General features: G+C 38.8%; 1 protein-coding gene across 3 annotated transcripts in view; it reads right to left on the bottom strand.

Moving 5' to 3' along the window:
• Positions 1-9,293, bottom strand: part of slc4a4a (solute carrier family 4 member 4a) — a 58,665-nt gene extending 49,372 nt beyond the window's left edge. For all 3 annotated transcript variants that reach the window (XM_069682843.1, XM_069682841.1, XM_069682842.1), the window contains exons 1-3: positions 9,208-9,293; positions 8,366-8,463; positions 3,381-3,454 (exon numbers count right to left, since the gene is read on the bottom strand). In XM_069682843.1, coding sequence (XP_069538944.1) covers positions 3,381-3,454; positions 8,366-8,382 — 91 coding nt within the window. In that variant the 5' untranslated portion in view covers positions 8,383-8,463; positions 9,208-9,293. The remainder of the gene's footprint in view (positions 1-3,380; positions 3,455-8,365; positions 8,464-9,207) is intronic.
• Positions 9,294-13,332: the final 4,039 nt, after the last annotated feature.

Genomic DNA, 13,332 nt, shown 5'->3' with positions numbered 1-13,332 from the left:
CTACTCGAAGAAACTAAACAACAGAAAAAGCCTCTTAAACATTTACTACAGCACCTGAGCCTAAACTCACAAAATATACTAGAAAAAGAAGATATCATTGAAGGAATTCTTTGTAGCTTGTTATGGCAGAACTCCCCTCATCATCTATACTTAATAGAAACACTACAATTTTTAAGGCCCTGCACAAACACACAGTCTTGCTCACTAATTCTTACTGATGACACTTCTGCTGAGATTGAGGCTTGGGAGTCATGCTGTTCCTGGAGCGAATGTATTACATCAACATTCACAACAGCCTTAGTATTTATGCCTAAGCAGCTAAACCATTTAATTTGTGAGAACAGTGTAAATCAATATAGTGGTGGGGGAAAAGAAAGTGTATATGCATCTAAATTAAAAAATAAAATGTTTGTTTCCTTAGTAGATTTTTGTACGGCACTAGCTTGATGAGCAGGAACAGCATATTTATGTCACGCCAACTTGCTAAAAAGCGAGGGAGAGACACTGATTTTTAAAATGAAGCCTTTTTTTTGCTTTCTGTACTGCAACACAACAAACGGCACTTCTCCCTCATCGTCCTGGTCTTCTCTCACTCCTCTCTCCTTCTTCCTGCAACAACTACGGTCTCGCGCGAGACTTCTCCATGAGCGAGACTTGGTTACAGACAACAACAGAGAGCATAAGGTAAAGCAGCATGGCTGCCACAGTGTTGTCAGACACCTATTGTAACGATCTGAGCATGTCAGGAGCAAAAACAAGCGCTTTTAGTGGCTGTATATTGGCGTATGCCCGGTGCCCCGTTTAGTTACATTGTATCTCATTTGGCAGCTGCCGGCCGGTGCTCCCTCCCTGAATACTGGATCAATTTCAATAATTGTTAGGTAATAATAGTTAGGCTACACAGCAGCAAGAGCAACAAACCAACTTAAACTTTGTTCATTTATCAGATGAGTCGACAGAAGAAGCAATAAGGTTTGCTGTACAGCATGTGGGCATAACAAGGCCCAGAAGCAGATGGCTGGACAGCAACAACAAATGAGAACAGACAGAGAGAAATAAAGAGCACGGTGCTATTAGAGGTGATAGATGAGCAATAAAGCTAAGCGTGAAGACGTTTGCTCAGGCTGAACAACAACAAGAAAGGAGGCAAGAGAATAAGAGGAGAGTGACGAAGGAGACGGGATAAAAAATAGTCAAGTCAAGGTGCTAGAAGAGAAGATTTGCACACTGCCAGAGCAGCATTGTGCAACGACTTCCTCTTCTTTTTTTGTGTGGAAGAAGAACTTCTTTTGGAGCTGCCCGCAAGCACACACTGAATGAAATGCAATCCTTGTGTTTGCTGGGAGGTTTGTTTAGTTCGCTAGATTTCTGAGGAGAGGCAACGCCACCGCCAGTTTCCCCAGTAACTGCGGCCGCTGGGACCTGCCCAGAGCAGTGGGGAGGGTGGCAACACGCCACAGAGCACTGACAGCATGCTAATAGAAAACTGCTATAAAATGTACAGTTAAATAGAAACCGAGGGGGTTTGGTAATTGGGCTTTTTGTCAGAAGAAATAATTGCTTTTCCTCTGTTTCCACACTAAGAGGCGATATCTTAAACTTTAAAGGAATTCAAACTTACATATGTCACTGAATCGTCTATCTTGGCATTACACGGTCTGTGACAAAGAGTTCAGATACCAAATGTTTCGTTTGAGTAAGAAAGCCACAGACAAATCAGTGTCAGATAAAGATAAATCAGCCAGTGGACTACGGATCCTCTTACAGACTTTTATCTTGTACATTGAGAGAAAAGTCAAGCCACTTCATCTCTTTTTGTTCTTTTTATCAGTCAGTGTGTCGTTATATCAGGCTGTCGGCGGTGAGCGAGCAGCGGGGAGGAGCGTGACCTCAGTGAGGACTCAAAAAAAGAGATTTAGCGAGCAGACGAGGACACACGCAGACACAGCTGAGACGCTGGTTGTGCACAGGAAGTTAAGAGAGATTGAAGCAGGGTTCAAGCTGGGGTGACACCTGACAAAATGTTGACCTCTCCAGCATGAGGGACACTGCTGTACAAATTCCAGTATTGGCTCCGTTACTCTAATCATGCATACAACTAAATTAATTCGTTTTTCATTTTTGATCATTTACTTTTTTTTAATACACCTAATACACATGTGCGATTAAGTAACTCATTCTCATTCTTACCATCAGGAAATGAATGGAATTGGTTGCTTGTGATGAGTATAGAAACTACAAATAAAATACTGAACTAAAAGAAGCTTTACACCCTGTGTTTGTACATATTACTTAAATACATGATTTGTAGTAAAGCAGTTCAAATTTGTGAAAGGAGAAGAACAGACCTTTAATGAAGCAACGTTAAATATTGAATTTGTGAACACACACTTTTCCCGGTTCAATTTCAGCTTTCTAGGTTAAGTCAATTACAGAGAATGAATCTGGGTTTTTTCTAGTCCAAAAAAAAGAAGACCTGTAATAACCAATAAAAAAAAAAGGCTAATGCTGGATCCACTTTGAGCACATCTGCCAAAAAACAAAACAGTACATGAGGTTCTTGGATGGTAAAACTGGCCGGACGCCTGCCCCTTTAATCTGCTGGACTTGAACCGAGAAACTTGTGATGTGTAGTGCGAGCTGATGTCATCACCAAACCTAATCTCGTTCCTCAGCAACAGAAAGTATTATAAGTAGTGCAGAGTATCAGCCTGAAAACATGTAAATAAAGCACTAAATCAATTTGCATTAGCTGGATCTGAAATGAGATTAATGTAGTATATATTGGACCATTTGCAATAAAAGCTGGGTTCTCTACAACAATAGTGTGGAAAATAGAAAAATAGAAAAGCAACAACGAAAAATATCAAAAGAAAAATCGAAATCAGAAAATTCCGATAAAAGTTTCACCCTTCACAGTTTATCAGAAGACACTTGTTAAAGACGTGTGAGCATATTGTTGGGTTGTTTTCCTTTCTCTTTGTTGTCCTGTAGGTCTGTGTGCGGATTAGTGAGGTAAACACAAGATCACATGCTCCGTGTTCTACATCTTTCTCGTGCCAGCTCGCGAAAACAGGTTACCCGTCACAGTGTACGTGCAGGAAGTGAGCGAAATTTGGCAGCCTCTAAAAGGCTTAATGACGCCCTTCCTGTTTCTCTCAATGAGTGGCCTTATTTGAACTTAAATAACAATAAAGAACAAGTGGGTTGTTTAGAAATTGTAAAAAAAAACAAAATCTAAAAGAAATATATTACTGTTTGGTTATAAGTAACAGTTTTTTACAAATTACAATTAAAATGAGAGCTTCAGAGGAAAGGTACATTGTACTTTTTTGACCACATGCAGGGAAATTAAAATGTTCAGGAACAGGTAAACTTACCTTCTACCTCCTCCTCGTCACACATGTGCTTGAGTAAGGACGCCCCCCGGTCCAGCACCGCCTCGTCCTCCATCCTGTAGTAGTAAAAGAGGAAGAAAGACTGCTCACATTTCTCTTCCAGCGACAACGTAGAGCCATAGCGCTTGGGCTCGTTCACCTGCAGTAAGTTCGGACTGGGGCTCAGTCTGGTGCTGCTGGTGGCGCTCATCTCCACCCATTAAAGACTCATTGACAGACTACCTCTGAGCTCTGAGACAGCACCTCAAGACCTGCTTTTTAGTGAGTAAACTACACTCAAGTGTGAAAATGTGTGTCGTCCTTGAGGAGGGCCAAGAGCGCAGTCCTTAGGTACGATGCAATGGATTTAATCTGGCGGAGGGGGGGTGAGGAAGAGGACAGGAAGTCTCTGCTAATTGAGTGTGATGGCCGGATTGACTAGTGCTGCTCATGCGCAAGAAAAACACCTGACTGACTGACTGACTGAGACCTTTCAGAATCCTTATCTGGCATAGTGTCCACTTTACCTATTACATACTGAATTAAGATGTTGTGTTTTATAACAGGACAAAAAAAACCATCTAAAATAGTATCAGTCAGTGTTGTGTCTAATCACACCCACGCCCACACACACTACAAAGCCTCTCCATCTGGTCAGTAATGCCTGCCAGCCCCCCTCTCCACCACCCTCCACCGAAGAAACAAGTGGGGCATCACATGTCTGTCTACTCATCCGCCCTTACAGGATTACGCCGGCTTTACTTAAGTGACAAGACACACACAGGCCCGTGACGGGTCGGCTCATCGGAGCCTCCGCTGCTCTACAAGACAACTCCGCTCCCGTTCATCCTCACCTCGAAAACACCTTGGTGTTTCCCGACAAACATCACAAGAAAAAGGATCAAAACATGTTTCATGTCAGAAGCTGAGACCTTTTGTATGTTTGTTTTTTGTTTTGTTTGTTCGAGTCAGCTACTTTAAAGCTGAGTGAGGGGCTGCCACAAGAATAGATGAAAAAAATCAATACCAATTGTTATTATTTACATTAAAACATCTTTATATCAGAAACTTTGTCAGGATAAAAGGTGTCAGCAGTGCTATCTACCGCCAACCAAAGAGTGAAAATGCCCCCCCCCCCACCCTCCCATTTTACCACTTACATGACACAACCCACGCATGCCATGTTGCAAGTAATACTGGAATACTTAAGCCTTGGGTTTATCCTAATGGGATCACAGACAAAGTGGTTTGTTCTCAGTAACAATTGCAACAACAATTTTAACGTTTTTAACACTAAAGTTCAACAGTTTGTCATTCTCTTCAATTTTAAATCAAATCAAAGCAATAGTGTTTCAGAGTCAGATTTGGCCTCAGAAATTCACAGCTTATTCATGAATTATATTAGCAAAATAATAATTAATAATAACTGTGTTACACTAGAAGGAGAGGAGGAGGATGACTGGCAGGAGTACTGAGATTACTTTAAGTATTAATTGTAGAGTTGTTTGTCCATTCACATATAAACAAATGAATTATCAGTCGTCTTATGCTGTAACTGCGTCCAGTATTGAGAAGATACATTTGTGATTAATGTAATTCATACTTTGAGCAATGTTCTCCACCTACTTAGTCCCTAAGTACCCTAAAAACAACAGTGTCAGGGGTCAAAGGTCAGCTGTGGAAGAATACACTACCAGCTGGTTGGATTCAGGGTCCTACTGCAGGATGTATTAGCATCAGAAAACATTGTCTGCTCACTGCTAATAGTTTCAGTTATAAACCAATATACTTACAGAATAAGTTCATCAGTTTCTTGTGTTGAAAAATGCAAACGGGAAGAAAAGTGAATCTGCAGCATTCCTACCACTGTAAAATCATGTGTTAAAATAACTGTTTGCATGGGAATACTGGTAAAGAGTGGCTTTAACAAGGATACTTTTGACCAACCACCCTGTGATCATATCAGCTGTGGACAAACAACTCCCCAATCAACACTTTTGATTTAGAAAATTACACTGGAACACTTCCTGCGATTAAGAGGAAACATGAAGCTGGTTTTGATCTTGTTTTTTGCAATTTTGAGAACAAGTCAACACTATTTCTAGAAGGAGTTTTCTTTTTTTCTTAAATGTTAATATTTTCAGTATCTGGGTGAGTGAAACAATTTAACCTACACTACAGATATACTGATTAAATACTCAAAACCATCTTAACAAGGGACCAACTTCTCAAGCTTTGGAATCAATGTGGTAAAAACAAGACTACGATTCAGCATCAGTGGAAAGCTGAGGTGTCAGCTGTCCTGCTAATACGGCCTTCTTACTTCCTCCATTGCCACCTATGGAACAATCATGGACATAACAGGCCCAGCGCCCCTCAGTCTGAGCAGACACCCACACATGTCTGCACCCCAACTATGTCTGTATTTCTACCCTAAAAGTCTGCGTACCCATACTTCACTGAAATTATTGAGCAAGAAAAGAATGTTTCGATTTTGATGTGGTGTGAGACCAAACGTATAAATCCACTGTAATTGTTGCATATCAAAATGATTGAGCACTTCATTCTTTTGTGACTAAATGTCCTGTGTTGTCTGTTTCTATTTGAGAAAGTTTCTATTTGACAAATCTTTTTAAAATTGCTCTTACTTGCAGAGTTAAACTCTGCTTTTCCCAGAATTATTCCCAGAATTGTTTGAGGCAAAACCATCAACTAACAGCCAAAATAAAACCTGACAGAGGAAGTCTGGGGAGCCTTTACGGTAGCAGACATACAAGATTAATCTAAATGACTTGGCAGAGTTTCAGGTTTTTGTGGTTTTGATATGCTACCAAATTGATAACCTTTGGCTTTAAGGATTATATTGTAATCTAGAGATGGGAATTGTAGCTCTTTTAAGGGAACCAGATCTCGTGTCTCTGATCCTTATTGTTATTTTATTTCTTTTGCAACATTTTCAAATTTAGCTCCTGTTCTTTACAGATATATTCATTGATTATTAAACAGCATGTTTTATAAATCTATGCCCTCATTGGCATTACCAGAAGACCAGCAGGCTTAGCATCAGGAATACAAAGACAGTGAGGGTTTAAAATCACATATAAATACTTTATTAAGGTATCAATACAAAATGTACTTCCACAGCAATTGCGCATTTTCTTATAAGCGATGTGACTCAAACATCGACAGCACAATATTGTTTTTTTAGGATTTCATGCCAAAGTTCAGGACTTTTAACTGACCTTGACTTGATCAAAGTTCTGTACTGATTTTGTTGCTTATGATTTAGCAAATGTGCTGCAGAAACACTTTTGGTCCCACCGATGAAAATCATTTAACGCTGCGAAGGAAAAATTGACATTTTTACTGAAACCTATATTTTATGACGCCATGACGTTTTCCATAGGAGGAAAGTGGACAAAAAAGGGGAATGTGAGTAAAGCTTCCAACATCTGATCTTTTAACACACTAAAGTATTTGAAGGAGGATTTTTCCTTTTTTCAGTAATTTAAGTGATGCATGTATTGGTGATCAATAGCTAAGCCTTCAAACGACCTTACAAAAAGGTGTGCAAAGCAATCAAATCTTCACAAGCTGTTACTTTGCTCTCTTGATTGTACATTAGCTGCTATCTGTCTAAAACTCCATAGATAAGGTATCAGCCTCTCTGTCCTTGTAGGCTGTACTGTAATCTGCATGTAGACTGCAGTCACTATCTGTTTGGAGGAGAGTGTGTTCTCTGTACCCGCGCTGATGCAACTGTTGACTGTGTCCAAACCATGGAAACATTAAACAGCCTGAAGGCATCTGGACTATGTTGTTGTATACAGTATCTGCTGTAGTCATCGCAGGAGATATGGATAATGTGTCCAGGTCATGTATCTAGTATCCTGTGCTCCATGTTTGTAAAGTCTTATCCGTCATGCAATGAAGGCAGAATGTCATCAGATATCAGATTTCCCTGAATCTCTCCACACACAAAAAGAGCTCCTACAGTTATTGTCACATGATACCCACACTGGGCTTTCCTTTGACAGTAGTTTTCACTGTGCATGAGGTTGATATTCAAAGCTTTGTTTCTTGGTAATTGTCACACAAACCACACCAAAAGTGTCCACTGTTACTCAAAATGAATGGGGGTCACATGGGAGACAGAGCAGGATTCAACTGGGATTTAACATCCTGGGATTCATCATGACAACTTGCATTTTCTTTAAATCACACATTTGATGCTTTTCTGGCTGAAATTTGAATAATCTCCTCTGAAATCTAATATCCAGATGATTCAAACTCTGGTGCAAAAACATTCATGTTTTTCTTTAGCTTAAGCACAGGGGAGAATTCAGGGATTTCTTTCTGGCATAAATCAAAAAAAGTCACGATGATGCAGTGTCACCAGTTCTCCTGATTCCCCTCAAATTAATAATTGGAGAGAGTTTGGATATTAAACAGTGCCTGTTTTCCTTAACAAATGTTACACATACTAATGTCTCAATTACAGCCTTGATTGTGCATCATTAGAGAAACAAAGATGGTGCATTCACGGTATAAGCAACTACATCACCTATCCTGTCTTGACGCTTAAACTCTTGTCAAATTTTAAACAACTTTTAAGGAGGTTGTCAACGCCACGCTATATGTAATTTTCCTATACAGAGGGAGTTTGTGAGGCAAGTACATACAGTAGCCCACATTAACATCAGATATGATTTCACTTTTATATGCATTTGGAATACAGCTTTAGCCCACGTCGCCTGCCAGCAGTGTCCCCTTAAATATAAATATAAATGCTGTAACTTATCGGCATCATTCTTCACACACTTGTTTCTTTGGTGCAGCTGATCAATAAGAATTCATTCGTCATTTATATTTAGCACCATTAAGAAGGCTTTTTCACTATCAGTTGTGCCTTATTGAATCTATAAAAAGGTCAAGTAGCTCAGCGTAGAATAAAAAGTGCTCCTGCAAAGCTTGTTGAAGTCACTTACTTCTTGTTGCTGCTCATCTCTTCAGATTGCGTGTGATAAATCTCCTTACAGAAGGTGCTGAGCAGAGCGGATCACCAGAGCGGCTGCTGATGTTTGACCTGACAAAGTAAAACATAGGATGGTCATTTCTCTGCTCTCTGTGGACTCACTTAATGCACATGCATGACCAAAGTGTTTTACCTGGAGAGATCACTGAAGCTAGAACAACACCGTAAAAAACTTATTATTAAGCACAAGGATCACAAGAAGACTTATTATTGGCTTGTTTATGGTCCAAAAATTAATGACTGATTTGATTTAGAGACACAATTCTGCAAAATATGATGACAGGAGAAATATTTAGTGAATTCTTTTTCACACTTGAAAAATACGCCAAATATGATCTCTGCCTTTGAAATTAGTAATCCTGTGATCAATTTCTGGACACTTTGCTAAACAGCTCAAGGCTTTATGCTACAGTGCAGCTGCTAACTCTTCAAAATGGGAAAGTAAACAGCAGAGTAGTTTGACACAGCATCATAAATCATGCTAACTGGCCCATCGAAGCGCTTCACCAAAACAAAACAAACTCCAGCTGTGACTTTACGCACAAGCCACCATTTACTCGCGCGATAAATTATTAAGGGTTTCAATAAAACGAAGGAGTGTGCAGATAGCATGACTGGAAATACATTTAAAGTAACGTAAAGAAAGATAAAGTCGCTAAAGTCTTCAAAGCACCAGGGACACGCTCAAGGAAAATTGACAGGAATATTATGATCTTTGCTCAAGACGCGTCTCCACGCATGCACACAGGGCCTGAATACATGAGTTGACAACATCTTGAAGAATAAAGTACTCACCGCTGTACTCTTGATCTTTGGCTCTGTGTGTTTGGCTCGTGTTGTCACCCCTGCAACGGCATGAAGGTGAAGGAGTCTACTTCCACTGCTCGGGGAAGTTTCTATGTGGCATTGTGCAGCGACTGCGCTCAGCATGCTGCCGCCTCTATCTGCTGGACCATCCTTCTGTCAACGCCACTCCTCCGGTGGGAGGTCAAACTGCTCCACTACTGCGCCATCATGCCCCTATAGGGTCGCCCCCCAAACCCCCTCCCTCTCCACACCCACCTAATTGAAACAAACCAATGTACAGGTATGCAGGCAGGGTCAAAGCTTGAACACGCACAGTTCAACAAGCAAAACCTCAAAACCTCAGCAATCTTTATACGTGATTAACAAACGCAGACAAAAGGGTGTTAATTTTTAAGTTAAAATATTTTAGTGGAAGATAGTAGATTGATATTAAAAAATGAAATATACATAAAATTGCTTTAAATTAAATAAGTAGCGCAGACAAAAGCGTCTTGGATGACTTGTGGAAGTTAACTAATGTTGAATAACTTCTTGATTTTGTATTTCTGATGTTATTTACCCCCCGAAAATATTTGCATATATTTTATGCGTATAGATTTGGCGTGTTTATTGATATATTACCGTTTTTTTTAAATCCCAGATTATACACATTAAGCACTCGTGCAATGCTACTTAAGAGATATGTTTCCTCATGGATACTTTTAACCAGCATCTCTCTTCAAAGTTTAGCAGACTTAATTTAATACAGTATCATAAGAGACACTTGATGGGATTGTTTATTTCACCTTGGAATGATGCCGACTGAATCTACAGCGCCATCTGTTGGATGCAATATGGCATGATAAGCTGTCATTCATACCACACACTATGTACCCAACAGCAGCTTTGTATATCAGTCAGAAGCAAGAGCAAAAAGAGGACAATAAAATATGTATATGATTCTTTAATTTGTATACAAGCAAAAGTGGATATAATTAAAATAAAACTAGGACAAAGTTTTTTTCCCCACCCACATTGTGTCTTGTGCATTGTCATCTAGCGTTCATTATTAACTAGGGGATTTTAATATAAAAAACACACAGCTCAATTGAGATAACCTTATCCCAAATATATTTACATGCTTGTAAGAAAAGCTAAAATATTTCTTCTTTACAGGTTCACAAAGGGTGTAGGAATTTCCTTAGCTGTAGCCTCAATCTTGCCAAAGCTTTAAGACTCTCTATTATAAGGATTTGTTTTAATTTAAAAAAAAAAAACGTCTGTGACTCTAATAATTCATCTAAACGTTTATTTGCTATTTTGGTGTGAGACATCTAAGGGTCAAGGTGCACCCTTGGACATTTGCTTTTTGTTATGAAGTTCACATTTTGATTTTGAACTTTACACTTCAGCTGCACATTCTGCCAGGGCAAAAGTAAGAAAGCCAAATATTTTCTAAATGATCCTTTCAGATTATCACGGGTTTAACAGTCCATTCAGCCCTCTCAGCTTTGCTAGTGGAACCCACATGACTTACCGGTAACTTACCTAGGTAAATGTTTTATGCTTCAAGCCAGGCCCACTATACATTTCTGCGGGAAAAAACTTGAATAAGTCTGCAATCATTTTTATAATGAAAGCAAAATCATTTTTAAAACGTACCTGTTATCTTCCACAATATAAGAGTTGCTAATGTAATTTCGAATATAACCATAGCCCTGTTTATATGTTGTTGAAGATGCCAAGCATTCTTCAATGCATTTATTGACCGTTAAATAGCTAACCATCTGCTGGAGTTAGCAAGTTAGCAATGCTACAACTAACTTAAGCTAGCACCTTCCGTTTTAATAAGTTGAGCAGCTTTCCCGACAGCATTGACCAACTCTACAGGAATAAAATAACGCATAACGATAACGACCTAGTACTAACTGTTGTTACAGACCAGAAAATCAAACGGCGACTGGTATCATATATGAAAATGTCCTTCTTGAAAACCTTCGCGCAAAATTTCGGTTAGGTTGTAACTGTTAGCGCATGCGTACTTTCATTTTGAATGTCGGTCCATCATCCGTTTCCGCCCCGGTCTGTAAACGGGCAGTATGACCTGTCAAGAGGATTCCTCTCGCAGTAGTGATAAAAAGGAAACATAACCATGAGGCTCTTTGGCCAAATGATGAATTCCTGCTTACAGCCTAGCAGCCCTGATAGCTAATATGTTACTTCTGCTGCCTGTCAAAATACCTTTATCCAACCTGTTCTACTTAATATCACTGGTTTGGTCTCTAACTGCTAAGATTTTATAGCTGATTGGTGTTTCGTATTGGCCTTGATAAACTCATTGAACCCAGGTTAATGGGTCTGTTCGAGTTTGTTTTTAGAAAACAGCAGCTTGTTAACAGTGCTCAGCTTGAACATTATCGGCTAAATGAGCTGTAAAATCAAAACAGTGAGCTCAAAGAAGCCAAGAACATCCATAGACGTGCGATAACACCCACACAAAGTTATTTCATCTGATAAATATAAGAAATATTTATTATAGAAGTTTAAAGGATGTAAGTGACACTCAGATTTAACTTGTTTTCATGATCTGCTTTTTCCACTCAACTGGGAATTCTTGACAGCCTAAAGGCATCCACATCCACACACTAACACTTACTTTCGCATAACAATTGATTTAACACTCTACTTGGCTTAAATTTGTCAAACTTAAGCTTGATTATATTCAATTACTGGAAAGGAAAATGAAAACACACTCTGATACCTGATATTTTTGGAAAGTTAGGCACTATTGCCAAAACAGAGCCACAAGACAGACCTTGCCTGTCATGCGACTTTGATGTTCAGGGAAATCATCAAACCTGAGACTGCTTTTACACCTGGTTTCTTTTTTTCTAAAGGTTTAATAAGTCCTGTATGTCAAGTATTTTATCTAGATGATGTGAGAATTAGTTCTACAGTTTTCTAAAGGGGGGTTTACTAAAATGATATTAAATCAGAGCATTTTAAGCGCGTAAGCTCCAACTTCGTTATAAGCTGAATCTATAAAAATAATATAATAAATGAATGAATGAATATTTAAAGATGTTAAAATATAATAAACACCATTCTTGTAATATTTGTTTGGCTTTGTTAAGCAGTATTTGAGCGTAAGTTAAAGATTACTATGATTTCATTGATATAGATGATTGTAAAAGACTAAATTATGCTCATGATGTAAAGTCATGTGTTATTTATTATCTTTTGTAGGGTGCCTGCCGCATCACAGCTGTAATTGTTGTGTCTGGTAAGTATTTTGAAAAGCTTTACATGCTTGACAAGAATTAAACAATAAATCAGTCATTTATACAAGAAACAAATACCTCCTTTATGACTCCTCATATGTGCAAAATAAACCAAAATAACAATGCAGTTATACTGTTATATATCTTGGATAAAGGGTTTTGGAGTATGGGTTCATTATCCTGCTTTTATAACTGACTTTTGAGTTGATTATTTCAGCAGAATTTTACTGATCATGCTTTTATCAAAACTAAAAGATTGCTGTCTTGCTGTCGCTTCTTGAATTTTCCAAAAGATGAAATTTGTTCTCAAAACAATGTTTTATGTTTTTATTCATAACACAAAATATTGTTAAGGCTAACATCAGTACGACATATCGGAGACAAGCTAGTGTGAGACGGTATGCTCCCTCATACATGAGTGTATAATGCAAAACAGCTGCTGTTTTACACGTTTACAACCCGAAGCATGTCAGCATTTCCATGTTTTCCCCACAGAAGTTGTATTTGTGTCGAGATCCTGTACTCCTTCAGTTCACAGTTTCCCAGCTTTGCTTTAAATTCAATTTCAAAACTCAAAGCCTATTAAGTACTTGATTTCCCCTTTAAAGGCAGATTTGAGAGGTATTTTTATCGGCTTGTTGGCCCTTTGTAGTGTGAAATGTTTTGATTGTCTGGTGCCTCTGTTTTGATCCTTGTTGTCTTTCCACTGAGTTTCATTTTGTTCCAGCTCAGGCCTTTGATGTAAAATTGTTCCAGGAAATATAGGTCCAGCTCCTGCTTTTGAAATCCTTAAAGTCACATCATGACATTAAAATTGGGAGGTGTGTTTTTTAAGATTTTACTATCAACATTT

Source organism: Semicossyphus pulcher, unplaced genomic scaffold (genome assembly GCF_022749685.1).
Source record: "Semicossyphus pulcher isolate SPU_LCO1_2020_fin unplaced genomic scaffold, fSemPul1.0.p SCAF_6, whole genome shotgun sequence".
Lineage (NCBI taxonomy): Eukaryota > Metazoa > Chordata > Actinopteri > Labriformes > Labridae > Semicossyphus > Semicossyphus pulcher.
This window is presented reverse-complemented; position numbering and strand designations above follow the sequence as displayed.